The 17,500-nt window shown below is 44.8% G+C and overlaps 1 protein-coding gene across 6 annotated transcripts in view; it reads right to left on the bottom strand.

Annotated features, from left to right (window-relative positions):
• Nucleotides 1–12,916, bottom strand: part of palm3 (paralemmin 3) — a 19,923-nt gene extending 7,007 nt beyond the window's left edge. The window contains exons 1-3 of one of the 6 annotated variants that reach the window (XM_081710703.1): nt 2,896–3,907; nt 2,059–2,534; nt 3–54 (exon numbers count right to left, since the gene is read on the bottom strand). In XM_081710703.1, the coding sequence (XP_081566829.1) occupies nt 3–47 (45 nt within the window). In that variant the 5' untranslated portion in view covers nt 48–54; nt 2,059–2,534; nt 2,896–3,907. Of the gene's footprint in view, nt 1–2; nt 55–2,058; nt 2,831–2,895; nt 3,921–9,006; nt 9,095–12,456 lie in introns of those variants that run through there. The other 5 variants (XM_027028143.3, XM_081710706.1, XM_081710705.1 and 2 more) reach the window with 5 other exon arrangements.
• Nucleotides 12,917–17,500: the final 4,584 nt, after the last annotated feature.

The raw sequence follows: 17,500 nt of genomic DNA, 5'->3' as shown, positions 1-17,500 counted from the left end.
ACCGCTATAGCCCGCAGTCTCTGCTGGTATTTTTCTGTCTCATCCATTCTGAATCTGCAGAACATAACAAAGTCACTTTGAATACCCACCAGTCCACTTCTTAATGAAGACACCCGTTCATTAATCCACTTAGTCATGAAAACTCGTTCATCCAATTATCAATTTAGGAAACCAAAGTGGCACAGCTGTCCAAAGCTTGGCCTGTATGACAAGAGCTCACTGGTTAGAAACCCAGTGACGATACAGTGGTCTCAAGTCCAAGACGGCACAGGACAGAGGAGTCAGGGCTCTCATCTAAGGCTGTCCTGTGCTGGCTCAGAGACTAGCAGCTCAGGGAGTACTGGGGTTCAATCCCTTTCTGGGCAAGTGTTCTGTGCTATACCAACAAGAGTCTTTGACTAAGACTCTTAACACTACATTTGTCTACATGAAAATTTTAAATTGCGCTGGATAAGAGTGTGTGGCATACGTCAGAAAGTCTGTTCTTTCTCCCACACACACCACAGAAAGAAAGTCTGTTCTTTCTCCCACACACACCACAGCTCCAGTCTGCCTGAGTAAACCACACACCTGGTATGTACTCCCTAAAATATATACACACTCACACACAAAACCACACTAAGGAGACATATGTACACACCTATAAACACTTATGATCGCAAATTCGAGTCTGGATTATTCTGTGGAGGCCATAATCTGCTGTCTGCCTTTAGATAAACCTGCACTAGTGCTAGGAGCGATGAGGCCCTCTGAGAGAGAAGCGACCGCTGGCTGTGTCTGGGCATGTGTAGAAGTGCAGGAGAGTGCACCTCCCACTTTAGCGTGCACACACACACACACACACACACACACACACACACACACACACACACACACACACACACACACACACACACACACACACACACACACACTCACACACAGACCAAACAGCAAACGTGAGATGGCCCATCCTGAATCAGCTCCTCTGTGAATGTGATACATCTCTTCCAAAACACAGCGCGCAGGCCTTTATTGTGAGAAATCATGTAGCGCACACATACACACACCCACACCCACACCCACACCCAGGTCTTTCCACACACACACGCGCACACACACACACTGCGCTGGCTGAAGTCCTTGCCTAAAAGAACTGGTCAGCATGCATCACTGCTGGAAGTATTTCGAACTCTGTGCGTTAGTTTCAGTGAGTGAGAATAAGTAGGCGGGACAGAGACTCAGGCCAGAACCCGCCAGTTAGATCACCCAAAGCGAGTGCCGTGAAGCCGCTGCAGGCCAGCTGCCCCCGTCAACCCACCCCGCCCCACCCCACAGACTTAAGCCTTCGTTCAGATGACAGCTAGGAGCAAACCCGCTGCATGCCGGTAACGGGGCCCACCGCCCAGCTCTGTGTGCTGAGGGTTGTAACAGGCAAAGTGTTTCTGAGCCATTCATCAAACTCAACATCCAGCCTCCAGGAGACACACACTCCCGACAGGAGTAAACAGGGGAGTAGATAACAGAATACGGGAGTAAACAGAGGAGGAACCTCCAGCACTGAGGCATAAACACGGCTTTGATGATTTCCACTGTGGAGGTCCCAACAGAAGAGTGCATGCTAATTACAGAGTAATACACAGGGCCCTGACACCCAGCAGAAAACAGAGGGGAGGGAAGGAGAAAGAGATAGAGAGAGAGAGAAAGACATAAACTGAGAGAGAGGGAGAGAAAGAAAAAAAGAAACAGAAAGCAGCAGAAGGAAACAAAAACACTGCTCTCTCCCACTCAGGTCACTGGGTTCATCAGACACGAGGTTGCCTGATTGAGCTGTTGCTACGGTAACAAAAGCACATGCTAACGGCGAATGTGCTGCCACACGCTGTAGAGTGTAATCTTCAGGAAGCCGAATATATCCCAGCTCCCACTGCCAGTGTGACCACGTGACTGGCACAGAGAGCATAGTAATATCACTTCTTATGAAGAATGCCTAGTAGTGGGGGACAAATGATCACACACACACACGCATGCACACACACTCCCCCCTTCATCATATAGGTGTCCCATGTGTCTCCATACCATGAGGGCATGTAGCTGACATGAGCTGTAGTGTGGGAGGTGTGGGCACACTGAAAGCAGACCAGGGCTGGCATTGCCCTCGAGGGGTAACAGCGCCAGGCTCGGAGCGGCCTACAGGCTCTGTCAGGCCCACCTTTGGCTACCTGCCCCCGGTGGGTGAGGGAAAATTTCAGTGGCAGGGCATGAGCAAACTCCAGCACTCCAGTACTTCAGTACTCCAGGACTCCAGGACTCCAGCACTGCAGCACTCCAGCACACCAGTACTTCAGTACTCCAGCACTTCAGCACTCCAGAACTGCAGCACTCCAGCACTTCAGTACTGCAGCACTCCAGCACTTCAGCACTCCAGCACTGCAGCACTCCAGCACACCAGTACTTCAGTACTCCAGCACTTCAGCACTCCAGCACTGCAGCACTCCAGCACTTCAGTACTGCAGCACTCCAGCACTCCACACCATTTTTGAGCTCATTCTTTACTGTTTTTGGAGACAGAACAGAAATGGACAATAATTTTTGCTCCACCCCTTTTGTCTGTCAACCCTATTTTAGCAAAACTGCCGATGAATACATTTTACTTTTGATAATTAAATAAACCTAAATTCTTTTCATATAGATTACACTTTGTCACAAGCAAATTTGTCCATAAATTTCAGAAAATGACTTTTTTTAATGTTTACTTTTTAACTTTTAACAAACCAATATTGCGTTCTTTCTGCTTTTACTTAAGAGAAGAGATAATGCATTTCCATTAACACTGGTTGAAAAGTGATCAGAACACAATTTCCCACATTGCCCTGCCCTGTCACACTCCATTACATTCATGAAACGTTTGCCTACCCGAGGAGATGGATCGGATCTTTCTCAGCAAAGACGTCACTGAAGCCTGACTGCACATTTCTACCACGGGCACCTACTACTGTATATTCCATGGAAATTTAGCTTTTTTCTGCTAAATTTCTCTCATAAATGTATGTTGTAAAATGTGCATCCCCAGTGGACAGCCCATCCTGACTAGTGGTCTCTCTGCCTGGGAAAGAACTGCAGTGGTCTCCTCGTGAGCCTGTTCTGGGATGAAGCAGCTGCCGTTTCTAAGTCAGTCTGAGCGCTACATCAGGCAGCATGCAGCTACACAGGGTTCATCCTCCATCTCAGTGGTGGGGGTGTCAAGTGAGGTCAGACGTTGTGCAGAGCTCAAGAGTGCTGGAGCACCAATAATAGTGAAAGATTCGTTGTTCCCACTCACTTATTCAACAAAGAAAAAAACCCACAATCCCGTCACTGCCACGTCCCCGTCCTAATGCAGCGCTGCACACTGAAACAGAGCACCTGCCAAAGGGTGTCACACTGTTGTGTTGCACACGCAACTCGAGCAGGCCTGGAGCCTCGGAAGTGATTATCTCGCACTGGAACAGGTGAACCAGGCTGGAGGCTGGTCAGGGTTTTCTTCCACTGTGTGCTTGGGTATGTCTCTCCTTTGTGGTGTGTGTGTGTGTGTGTGTGTGTGTGTGTGTGTGTAAGATCCTTTATCAGTTTGGCCTGTTATTTGAATCAGCAATACCCCAATCTCACATTCATACAGCCTACACTCACCTGCACTTATTCAGTGATGGGGGGGGGGTTATTGAACCACTTTAGTGGTGAAAGATCCACACATCCAGCGTGATGCATAAGCAGCAAACAACAACATAGTGTATGTGTGTGTGTATCACAAACAACACAAACAGCAATGGTTTTGAAAGAAAATGCCAAAGCTCCAACACACCGGGGCTACGGAGTTGTGTGGAATGCACGCAGCACCACTAGGAGGTGTGTGTTGGTCGGCATTACTCACAATCCAACATTACCCACCAACATGGTACAATTCTAGAATATATTCTACATTACGCCCCTATCAGCCTCTTGCTAACTGGCTTAACTGAGCTCTGTAGGCTGTGAGCTGGGCTGGCTCACCCCCCCCACCCCCACCCCCAAGCGCTCCATGTCTGTGTAGAGAGCTAGAGGGGAGTACAGGTGGATCAGTGCTTCTCTGTCAGGGGTTTCTCATAGCTCAGCCTCAGGGGCCCCACATAATGCAGGCTCTGTTCAGCCATGTACAGAAACCTCCCGACATTCAGAAGTAGTGCACAGCCCTTCCTGGTGCCTTCGTCACTCTGTTTCTCAGACCCACACACACTCACACAAAGGCTCCCTCTCACACAAACACACACATGCAAGCTCCACAGCAAGTCCTCATGCTGAGCTCTTTATGAGCTGTTTATTACAAGCTTTTACACACTGGTACATAACTAGCCATAAATGGCCTGGTAAGTTTAAGAAGGGAAAAACAGCTGGAACAGGCATGCTTCCCAAGTGTGTTCAGAAATGTTTTATTGGAGGGTGTGACGTCCTGTTTTTGTACCTTTAACGCGCGCTCCCTTCGGCAAAGAGGACATCAGAGAGAGTGGGAGAGTTGATACGGGCTTTGAGCATGCATCAGAGTTGGCTTGCGTGCTCTCATGAGGTAAGGATTAACCTGAATGCATCTAAATAAACTGCATTATTGTCAACAGTTATCTTGGCCCACTGCCTTCGCGTCCCGTCTAACATTTAGGCCTGATGCCAGTGGCTAAGAAGGTCATGGAGAAAGCACCAAGGTCTGTCAGTGCTGTGGGTGTGAAATATTCCCCAGGAAGAGGAAGAGACAGAGGGAGCAAAGAAATGGTGTTCTTGGCCCTTTGCTGACAGATGGACTTCTACATTGCTTGCTCTCCCTCACTAACTCCAATAGCCCCCAGTTATACAATTCACCAAGCCCAACAACACACTTCACGAACCCCTGAGAGTGCCTTACTAACCCCTACAGTGTCCTCCGACAACCCCAGCAGTAGTCCACTAACCTGCAGTTATACAATCCACCAACCCCAACAATACACTTAACTAACCCGAGTGTGCTATACTAACCCCCCACAGTGTACTCCCATAACCCCCAGTTATACAATGCACCAACCCCAACTAACCCACAATAGTGCACTATACTAAGCCCAAGCAGTTCTCCACTAACCCCCAGTAGTGTATGCCATTGTGTCTAATTTTATCTGATTAAAATGTATTTCCTAGACTTGCAGTCAGTGAGCTGGGGCCCTACATGCTATGTGGTCTTCTGTTATAGAAAACCATAAAACTGAACTTGCTTATGTAGCACACCAGCCAACGGACTGGAGGAAGATGTGCAGTCAATAGAACATTTGCAGACAAGGACAAATTTGTATTTAGTGTTATTGGCTCGATAATTGGTGTTATTGGCCATTTAATTTAGGCCTTGTTTGTGTATTACTGCAGTCATAACAAAAAATGATAATTATTAGTGATGGTTAGTTTTCTTTTGTGAAATTAGACCTGTGTTTGGAATAATTTTCACATAAGATTTAATGTCATTTTGCACTGTGCTATTCCAGCTTTAAATCTGGATCTCTCGGTCACTTCGAGTCCAGCTCACCCAGTAACACTCATGCCATAACCCTTGCCCAGTAACACTCATATATAACGCATGTGCCAACAGGCTTTCTCAAAAAGCAACAAGATGACGGTTAAGCTAATTGAGGGTTTTAAAAAGCTCTTAGGCATGGACTCCTCTGGGCTCATCTGTTTAAGTGCTTTCCTGCCTAAATTAGTTTCATGTTACAGCAGGTTGCCAACCCAGTAAAAAATTCCTCTAAGTCATTTCTCAGCTTCTCTGCTATGCTAAGAATTCAATGTTTATCCTGTGTAGCAAATTACGAGGCCGCCGCCCCCATCAAATTTCGTGCTGCCTCCAACTCTCGACACAACTCTGAAGGGTATGGAGGGCACCATTTTCTAACAAACATTGCACTCATAGTTTGGGGAGGTTGTGGGGTTTGGGGGGTATATCTTAACAAGCATTGCACTCGTTCCCAAGGCTTCGAGCTGCTTTTAAGATGGTACTATGGTAGGTTAATGGCGATATTGCTTTAAACCAGTAAAGTATCCTCTACAAGCTGCCTTGGCTTCATTTATTCAGTAATAAATCGCGTAGTAATATGTGTTAGTCAATAAAATAAAACGTATGATGTTCCTAATGACAGAATCAGCAAATGTTGTGCTTTATTGTCACACGATGCCAACATAATAAAGGCGCGCCAACAGACATTTTGTGAAACTAAACAAATTATTTTAAATAAAAAATAAATAGAAAACAATCGTATTTCACATTCATTTAAACAAATAGTTTTGACAAACGTGGACATAAATTCTTTCAGGAAGCTCTCCACTCATCACCTGCATTCCCTGCATTTCCACAGTAAAGGTACACCCAGGAAAAGCGGTGGAGGTTCCAGGTGGTGACAAGGGGTGACCCCTGAAAAAGGACTTGCCACCCGTTTCCACCTATTTGCAGGCAATTAATATTAAAAGCTGTGTTTAAAGTTCATGCTATTTCATGACACATGGTGTAAACGTCTTTATTCACCAGATGGTGATTCACTTTGAAAAAAATGGTTGCGCCCACCCACAAGGGATAGGCTGTATACAATTATGTTACATTTGATGGGATTTTAAACAGCTTTGCTGTTTATTAATTGTGCAAGTTAATAAATTGTATTTTATGTTGTATTGAATTTTAATGGTGAACATGGCACTTTAGTTTTTTAAATAAAATTCTTAACAAGATAACTGCCATTTTCTTCAACTGTATAAGTATTAAAATTCCTAAAATGGCTTATCCTGCTTTAGCCAGCTGAAAGCAGGGTGCACATGCACATGTGTACATGTGATAAGGATAGTACCACCGCTGCCTCATTTTAAACCAGGAAAAACCCCAGGAGTAGTTCTCTAAACCAGCGCACAGTTCATTCCATGGATGAATGCAGACAGGAAGTACTTTTTCTCCATTTGTACACGTGCCCTTCCACATTCAGAGGGGTCGTGTGCCCCTAACACCTAAGAATGTAGTGAACCAACTGTGAAAAAACAAACATCTCTAGGCCCCCTGAACCTTAACTTAGTGCTGTCGACAATATTTGATACAAAAACAAGGAGAGTGGCATCCACAAATAGTGTGTAGTCTGCACTGAAACCTTTTTATAAAATGTAACATTTTATAACAACGTTATGTATATATTTATGCTTGGAAATTATAAAATAGATGAATAATATTTTATGCATTTATGCTTACTAAACATTTCTTTACATATCCTAGGCTGTACGTGGCATCTGAGATTTTCCACTGCAGGCCATAAAACTCATTTAATTTGTAAAACCCATTTCATTATTGATAGCAAACTCACGCATAATGAAATCTGCGAAAGTTAAACCCATGAAAGTCAAGGTTTGACTGCACTTTCTGACTGTCCAACATAATCTTTAAACTTTTGATTGATGTTTTTGATGTGATTTTAATGAGCTGTAGCAGTATAACCAGGTTGTATGCTGGGCCATACAGGAGACATAATGTGCACAGCAAGGTACACAGCAAGACATATGATAAGGCTTCTCATGGAGGCCAGACTAGCTAAATTTCCATACCTACATCTGAGCACTAGCAGAGAGAGAGAGAGACCGAGGGAGGTGACTGGCCCTGTGTGTCTGGGTTGTGTCTCTCTCATCAGGACTAAACAGATGCAGGTCCTGAATTAATGATGATGTGGTAGATTAGATTACACTGTTGCATAAACTGAAAATTGGAAAGTCATTGCTACCACTACTGGACCAGTGGTTGAGTGGCCATCTTGCTTAGGCTGCGATACAACCAGAAAATCATAAAACTGTAAGCATCATATTTCTGCCTTTCTAGAAAACACCCACATATATACACACATTCTTACAGCCAATGTAGCAAGCTATTACGGTCAGAAGGGGACAAAGCCCATCCAAGAGATCATATTTACCATTCGGTCTCCTCTTTCTGTTAGTCAGATACCAAGAACGACTCCCTTCTGTGACTTAACTAAATGATAATAATATCCAACACCTCCTGGTTCCAATTGGGGAGGCCATTTGAGGCTAGTTGGGTTCTTGACCTGTTCTGCTGTTACTGTGAAACCTGCGCTCCTTCAGAGAAGACACACCAGGTATCAGGTGATGCCACAGATATTACAGCCCGAGTGTGACCGTTAATGCACACTCACTCTGTGTGGGAAAACTGACACTCAGCTGTAAGTATATTGTAGCAGAGTGAGACATTCACATAAAACATAATTACTACAATTAACCATTTGTTGTATGTTGCATCAGACACACACGTATTTCTACTGACTTTACTACTACAGTTAGGCTGAACAGTACGTTCCTAAAGTGGGGATGACAGAGACAAAAGGCAGATTGAAAAAAAAATAAAATGGAGGCAGGAGGAAGAGATTGAAACAAGAGATCGAAACAAATGAGACCAGAGGTATCTGCTCTGACAAGCCTGGATACAAGCCTCAGTACACACCATACTGGCCCATGGCGCTGGGGCTTTACCCCGGCACAGTCAGATACAACCAGCCTACATACCTCACCAAGCATTCCTTGTAACGGCCTGCGTCACACTCCTGCTGTACGAAGAATGAACAAATTCATTACTGCTGGCCCAGTACCCTTCTTAAGTATTAAACTACCTGTGTAGCTAGTGAAGTGCTTCTACAGCATGTGGATGCAGATTCTGTTAGCTGGTCTACTGGCTGGAGAAAGGAGTGGCTTCACAACACAGAGGACAGCTGGGGTGAATGCCAGTGTGCTCAAATAAGGTTTTCTAATTGTTCAGTCATTCTAATTCGTGCATTTCTGTTGTCAGTCATAGTCTTTCAGCTTTCTACTCTGTTGAGCAGTTTGCATCATACCCAAGCAAATTCCCGTACCTGTAGTCCCATAAGTGCTTTCAGGGTGCTGACAGGAAGCTAGCCCGCTCTTGGAGTTACAACGGTTTAGAATGCTGCAACAGGGAAGCCTCCGACAGTGCGAAGCTGCACTCACCCTAAATAAGCTTATGGTAGAACCTTCCAGATCTTCCTTCTCACTGCAGTCGCACATGCTTCAGATGTACCGTCACTGCTGTGCGTGCAGTGACTTGTCGCCGTGGCGATGTGGGACTATTGATTTCAACTGGTTCTGGAGGAATGTCAGTCAGGTGCCTCTATAAGCTCATCTTGCAACACTGACGTCAGAATGGACACAAACCCACACAGAACCTACAGACCACACACTAGCCCATAGACAGAGCACACACTGTCCTGCAAACATGGTTTAATGCAGCAATCATCACGTAATATAATTATTATTATTATGTAATAATGATGGTAGATGTAGTAGTAAGTAAATAATGTATCCCAGCAGTCCACACTGAATTGTATTTGCTCTTAAGTGCTATTTGTTTGCACTACTCTGCTATATTGATGTAAATTACACAGAAAATTAAATAGGTTAAAAAAAAAAAAAAAAAGGAAATTATGAACTGAGAACAGTTAACTCCCTTGGGTTCCCTAAAACCAATTTTCTCTAGGAAATTTTCTCTTAGGAATTCTGCACTTTTAGAGGACACATCAACCCTCGTGAGACATGAGGCTTTTTTCAATGTTTTTTTTTTTGTTTTGTTTTTTAAACCCATGTACAAAACCTTATTGTAGCAGGCAGAATCTATACCAGGAGGCATCTTATCACCTGTGCATCCTCTGGCAGAGTTGTGAGTCCTTGCTGTGTTTTGGTGGATAAAGTTTTTCATGTTTAGTGCTCGTGTTTGTCAGGAATGCCCTTGACATTGCTGTGGCTGAGGAAACACCACTTGTGGTGGAACCTAGAAATGAATCCCTCTGACTCTTTTACGCAAACACTCCAGCCACCGTCATAGAGACCTGGTACAGCTGATCCTAGAAACATTAGAAAATGCTCTTCAGAATGAAGCCACAGCAGTTCTCAGACAACTGCAGAATTTGTAACTGTTTGTAAGAGGCTGTGGATGGCCCCCATCTCGTCTGTTGCCATATAAACCACTCCGCAGAGGGTCAAACACTGTTCTGCTGTGGTTCAGGATGCAGCAGTCGCAGACTAAGACTGTGTTTATATAGGAAGTCTCTGTTGAATGTTAGCTAGGATTAGAGCAGGATTACGTTAAATCCATGTCACATAAAAGATGTTAATGTCACAAGTCCAACACAAGTCACTCCAAAAGAAATGAAGAGCCCAACTGACAATTCAAAGTAGCTGAGTTTGTAGTGGTTACAGCTCAGAGTAGCTGGGTTTGTAGTGGTTACAGCTCAGAGTAGCGGGGTTTGTAGTGGTTACAGCTCAGAGTAGCTGGGTTTGTAGTGGTTACAGCTCAGAGTAGCTGGGTTTGTAGTGGTTACAGCTCAGAGTAGCGGGGTTTGTAGTGGTTACAGCTCAGAGTAGCTGGGTTTGTAGTGGTTACAGCTCAGAGTAGCTGGGTTTGTAGTGGTTACAGCTCAGAGTAGCGGGGTTTGTAGTGGTTACAGCTCAGAGTAGCTGGGTTTGTAGTGGTTACAGCTCAGAGTAGCTGGGTTTGTAGTGGTTACAGCTCAGAATAGCGGGGTTTGTAGTGGTTACAGCTCAGAGTAGCTGGGTTTGTAGTGGTTACAGATCAGAGTAGCTGGGTTTGTAGTGATAAGTAGTTCTCCTACACTCATACCAAAGGCAGTGGTGTTGGTTTTCCTCTGAGGTAGATCTGTGCTGTATGGTGTCCTATAATCTAATTCTTCCTGACACCACCAGTTCTTAACTGTGCTTGCTCCCAAAATTAGCAAATGTTCCAAAATGTAAGGTGCACTTAGTTATATAGTAAAATATATTTAGCTTCTTCTTCAGATGAAAGTTTGCCATAGGACAGATTTCTATCCTGATTCTGAAAAAGGCAGTCATTCCTAAACACACACACAAACACACTAAACACACACCTCAGTTACATAAGTCTGTCTAGGCCAGTTAATCAAACTTGCTGGCATCAGTTTTATGCCCTGAGGCTTGGTAGTGTTAGCCAGCACTCCCTCAACACTGTTAGGTATCCCAGGTTTGGCTGATTCAGTGGTGGTGAATTCTTCCAGTGATGGCCTCCTCAGGGAAAGAGGAGCTATTATTCTCCTTCCTCAGAATGTCCTGCTACACTCGTTCACATGGAACCAGCAAGTTATAGCAAATCACTACATGCTGGTCTGAATCACTAGATCAGAGTAACATATGACTGAGGTGCAGGTACACACACACACACGCACATGCACGCACACACAGAAAACAGTGCCATTAAGATTTTACACGATATTTCACACCTACAGTAATTTTAGCAAAGTGTAGCACTGGTGCAGTTTACTTCTATTCAGGTCTCGTTGATACAGTGGCTCAGTTATCAACCCAGTTAGGTCATTGTTGTGTGAGTGGAAGCACAAGCAAGTGTGTAAGTGTGAATGAGTCAGAGTATGAATGCAGGCAAAGTGACTTATACAATGATAAGGAATTTTCCTAAAGCACATTAACCCTCTTTGTTCACCTCCCCACTCCAAAGTAAAGTGGTCCTCTGCTGCCCTGCTACAACCCCTCGTTGGGCTTTTGAGTCTCAGAGTTTCTGTAAGAAACTTAAATGAAACAATTAATGTCCTCTGTAGAGACCTTGTTTTGTGTAACCATTTCATTGTTTCTCTCTCTCTCTGTGTGTGTGTGTGTGTGTGTGTGTGTATCTTTTCAGACAGGAAGTTAACAAATCTAAATTTTGATTACTCCTGATACTGAAGTGCACAAGCATGATTGAAACACCAAGCAACACTGTCATCACTCTGATACAGAACATAGCAAACGCGCACCCCGCCACTAGTATAGTGATGCACAGACAGTAGAAATGTCGTAAGTGCCCTTCAGCTGACTCAGCAAAATGCATGTATGAACAGTGCCTGCTGGAATGCACACCGCTGCTCACCCACACCCTTGCAGCTTTGGAAGACCGATTTGCTGGAAATCAGAGACAGGAAGCGGATTTGCCTCTTTGAGACTGTAACGCGTTCTAGCGTTTGAAAACTGTTCACTACTGTAGCGCAGAACGAGCTGCAGATTCGGTGACCTTTTGGCCATATTGATGACTAAGGAAGACGTTTGCTGTAACTTTGTAACGGTTTCTATACCAAGACACTACTCGTACACTGCTTCCTATTGATTACGAATGGCTTGAGCTTTACAACCACCCTTCCCCCGTCGAATCTATAGAAAAGTCATTTTAGTGAGAGCTGGTTTTAACCAATTGGCACAGAGTGAAGTGACAGAAGGGACCCATAACGCACACTCGGGCCAAGCTGTTAAACAAGACGGTTCATCCGTCAGCGTTCAAAAGCGAAGCACTGTGAAGCAATCCGGGAGAGAAATACTGCCAGAAAACTGTATACAAGTTACAACCAACTTTGATGAACCATGAATTAATGAACTCATCCTTACCTGACGTGTTGTGCGAATTACCAATGTTTCCCCCCCCCCCCCAGTTAATATGTATTAAAACGAAAAAATCCAAATATTCAAAGGCGGAAGTCGTCCGTTGATTTAAATCGATATGATAGATGGCGCATGGATTATGAAAAAATATAATGGATCAAAAAAAATAGGCTAAACCGCACTCGCGGCTGAGGTAACTTAAGTTAGACAACTTTTCCAAAATCACCTGGAGAAACTTTCGAAACACGAAAAATAATCAACCTAAATATTTACACCGAAAACCCTTTCTAGGGGTGAATTAAACGAGCATATGTTGGTTAAATATCCACCCGAAACGTTTACCAGGCTCATGCAACTGGCTCTTTGCACGTCGAGTGGCGAGCAGGTTAGCTCAGGCGGCACGGTCTCCGGTTACCGGACTCCGGTTCCTGCTCCAGGGCCAGCCCACCCCGCCGGGGAGCGCCAGAACTTTAACACAGGTGGCAGGTACTGGGCTGGAGGGTGGGACCGTCCCGGAACGCCCTCACGATTAACTTCCAAACCTATCACCGGGTGAACCCTGATAATAAGATTCAAGGCGCAAACGCTAAAAACCTGGAGAGCTTCTTATTCCACTGTAAACGTGCAAATAACGCGTACGTACGCAAATTATTCATGACCTTTAGAATGTATCACAGCAACGTTAGCGAAGGAACATCAGCTGACGTACAAAAACATTTATTAGTAAAAAAGGAGAAAACCGATGCATACAATTAGAATCCACAGAATCCACGATAATGTAGTGAAATGGTAAAGACTGAAGACTGGACTGAAACGTTAGCTAGGTTAGTGAAAACAGTCATAATGTTTAAACTTCTAAATATATAATTAGGCCTACTCCTTGTATCCATAATAATAAGTCGTAACACAATTTAATCCTCTTGGAGTAGTTTTAGGAGCTCGGTTTTTGGAACGGAAAACCTTCAGACCTCCTAGTTAACAAATATGAATGTCCTAATGAAACTTTTCAACAGTTGGATTTCTACGAAGGCATGTAATAACACAGGATAAACGCAGCGTTTTCAGAATCAGGTTATATCAAATAAACCACCAGACTTGCTGAAGAAGACAGCGAATATGCGTTAACTCCGTCACCACCATCTGTGCGTGTTAAAGCTTTCATTTAACCCACATTTATTATTTCCGCTTCATTTCCAGTACCGTAGGCTACATTTAATTTGCCTGTTCGAAATTCCACTACCATTTCCGAAAAATGTGGCCACAGCCAAAGTAGCATAAATAAAGCCGAGCATGGCGCTTCAGTCTGACCCAGTTCGCGTCGCTTCAGAAGAGCTGTGCACGGCACTCACTCCGTTTCCGTGGCGACAGTGTGTAAGGTGCCCTGCGCGGGGGGTAACGTGTGCGCGCTTGTGCGTATTCCCGCAGGTTCGTCCCTGAGCCAGTGCAGACAAACCCATGCTGGGCCAGCACGGAAACGCCTTCAGGCCTGATTTGAGGAGGGATGCGAATTTTTTCACTGTAACCATATCAAGTTGCTCACCAGGTTTCCTATCCCGGATTTCTTCATGTTAGACAAGACGAGGTGGTTTCGTCCAATGGTGAGCTTTCTCTCACTGGTAACCCAGTGGGGGTTTGGTGCAGCATGCATCTGCCTTGCATGACACTAGAAATACAGCAAAATCTATGCACTTTCTTCCAAAAAAAAGTAAAAGATCTTTGGAGTTAGTAAAATTTAAAATCTGTTCCTGTAATTTTAGGGGTTTGTCTTAAAATGTAATTAAATAACTGTTTTAAGACAAATATAAAAGGTTATGCCATCAGCTTTATCAACATGAGAACTCCTATAGCAATTTAGTGAGATTACTGCTAGCAATGTGACTAATGCTGCATTAGGGCTTGTAGGTGACCCCAGGGACGGACTGGCCATCGGGAGTACTGGGGCACCACCTGGACAAAGGGAGGGGTAATTATGTTAAGATGCTGTTTGTCGACTACAGTTCAGCATTTAACACTATCATCCCCTCCCTACTCACTACTAAATTGAAGGATCTAGGACTGCATACATCCCTGTGTGACTGGATCTCCAACTTCCTAACAGACAGACCACAATCAGTACGGGTGGGCAACTGTGCCTCATCCACCCTCACCCTCAGCACTGGAGCTCCTCAGGGTTGTGTCCTAAGCCCCCTGCTCTACTCACTGTACACCTATGACTGCACAGCCACTTCCAGCTCCACCATCATTGTCAAGTTTGCTGACGACACCGTTGTCATGGGCCTCATCTCGGACAACGATGAGAGGGCCTACCTGGAGGAGATTAAACACCTGGAAAACTGGTACCAGGAAAATAATCTCCTCCTAAACGTCAGCAAGACAAAGGAGCTGATTGTGGATTGCAGCAAGAAGCAGGAGCGGCACTACCAACCTGTGAGGATCAGTGGAACCACGGTGGAGAGAGTAGATAGTTTCAAGTACCTTGGTGTTCACATCTCTCAGGACCTGTCCTGGTCCCGCCATACCAACTCCCTGGCAAAGAAGGCTCGTCAGCGTCTTTACCACCTCAGATGCCTAAGAGACTTCAGACTGCCCTCCAAGGTTGTGCGGAACTTCTACACCTGCACTATTGAGAGCATCCTCACGGGGAACATCACAGTCTGGTTTGGGAACAGCACCAAGCAGGACAGACAAGCACTCCAAAGGGTGGTGCGTTCAGCTGAGCGCATCACTCGTATGGAGCTTCCTGACCTGCAGACCATCTACGACAAGTGGTGCCAGACCAAGGCCAGGAGGATTGTGAAGGACCCCACCCATCCCAACAATAGGCTCTTCTCTCTGTTGAGGTCAGGGAAGTGCTTTCGCTCCCTGAAGACCAAGACAGAGAGACTGAAGAGGAGCTTCTTCCCACAGGCCATTCAGGCCCTGAATCAGGGAAACTGATAAACTGTGGGGACCACCACTACCATGTAACATAACTGCAATATGTGCATTTACCACCATGTAACATATAACTGTAAAAATGTCAGTTGCAAGATGGGACTGCACATTCTGTACATTGTGTACATACATATATAAATATCCATATATACGTTGTATATTGTGTATATAAACATAATATACATATATTGTACATACACTGTTAATATATTTTTGTATATATATAGAATATATTTCTCTATACACCCCTCTTTTTCTTTCTCCTCAGTTTGGACAGAGCACTCTCAACCATTTCACTGCGAGTTATACTGTGTATGACTATGTATGTGACAAATAAACCGAACTTGAACTTGAACTTGAAGTGTGTATCTGTCCGCGGTATGCATCAGTGCATGTCCATCAGCCAATTACGGAAATGCCGCTTCAGTCAGGACAAACCGCGCAAACATGGGTGTGTTCGAAATAGCCTAATACACACTACTCGTGTACTGATTGGACCCCAAATCAGTATGACCTATGCAGTATGCAACCAAAATAAATTTACGTTATGCAGAACAGCGCCATTAGTTCAGTAATGAGTGCAAAATGGATAGCGCATCAAAAATGCGCAAAGGAGGAGCTGACAAACTGCGCAATAAAAAATGTAATTAAAAAAAAGATACTACAACAGATGCAGAGAAATGCATGACACTGCACAACTTGTTTGGCTTTCGGAGTGAGGACCACAGTAGCCGAAGTAGTGAAAAGGTAACTTCAAAGTTCAGAGCCTTTATTTCGTTAGCTAACTTGGTAAGTTAGCCAACTCCTTCAGTTTGTCACCTAAGTAGAGACTATCAGCCCCGTCTCAAATTACGCTTATTCCCTACTTAGAGCACCACTGTATCGCTGTAACAGGGATGAGGCGGACGGCAGGACGCAAATGCAGAGATGCTTATTGAACATGAAGGAAACAAACCCAGAGGCTAAGGATAAACCAAAGCAAAAATAAAAGACGAAGAAAACAAAGCAACGAGGCTAGAAACAACGTTAGTGAGCAGAACCAGTAACAGGCTAGCGGTGCTAGAAACAAGCACGCGACCGAAGTTACAGTACATAAAAGTCACAACTCACAACTAGGCAGCACTGAGCACAGGCACACTAACGAAAGCTAAACTAGACACAGGGTACTCAACAACCGGACACTTAAAAGATGACAAACATAACAGTCGGAGGAAGCAGTGTGAGACAGTTCTATTAGTCAAGTGGAGCAGGGTGTTGTTGTTATTGAAGTAGGCTGGAAAAAAACGTCCAGGAGTTGAATTTAGTTCCCAGTCCAGCCTTGGTTGACCCTAAGGGTAAATGATGACACAATTATGTACTATATGAATCTGTCTCTTTTGTGATAGCTTATATAGCCTATGTAGCGCCCACATGGACATGCTGATAGGGAAAGCACTAATCTAACTGAAGAGTGAACAGGTGTATGGAAACTTGGTAGTATACACTATAATGCACTGAGTCCATCATCAAGGAGATGGTGGTGTTTAGTGCATGCTTACTGGAGGAGATGGTGGTGTTTAGTGTGTACCTACTGGAGGAGATGGTGTTTGGTGCATGCCTACTGGAGGAGATGGTGGTGTTTAGTGTGTGCCTACTGGAGGAGATGGTGGTGTTTAGTGTGTGCTGGAGGAGATGGTGGTGTTTAGTATGTGCTTACTGGAGGAGATGGTGGTGTTTAAAGTGTATGTGAGCCTTGCCAGGGGATTCAGTGATGTTAAGTGTATATTTCTTGCTGCATGTGCCACGGTGCCAGAGTTTCCATGGGAACGGCAAATCCACCTCTCGCCCCGTGTGTGCAGACCCTGCGATGGTTTTTATCGCTGCTGTGCTGCACAAGCCGTCACACGCAGGAGTCTGATCCCACTCCTCCCCTCCGTTTTTCCTTTTTTAACTCCTGGTTCACTCGCTCACTCGTTCTCTCTGCCCCTCCATCTCTGTCTGTGCAGCGCTGAGCAGTCCGCCCCACATACACACACCTTCAGCTGCACAAGCTGCATCTGCGCCTCCAGGCTCAAATGATGCTCATTCCTCACCTGAGTTAGGCTGAGACACACACAGACACACTCACACACACACA

This window comes from Electrophorus electricus, chromosome 3, assembly GCF_041902795.1.
Source record: "Electrophorus electricus isolate QZ-2024a chromosome 3, ASM4190279v1, whole genome shotgun sequence".
NCBI classification, from domain to species: domain Eukaryota; kingdom Metazoa; phylum Chordata; class Actinopteri; order Gymnotiformes; family Gymnotidae; genus Electrophorus; species Electrophorus electricus.
This window is presented reverse-complemented; position numbering and strand designations above follow the sequence as displayed.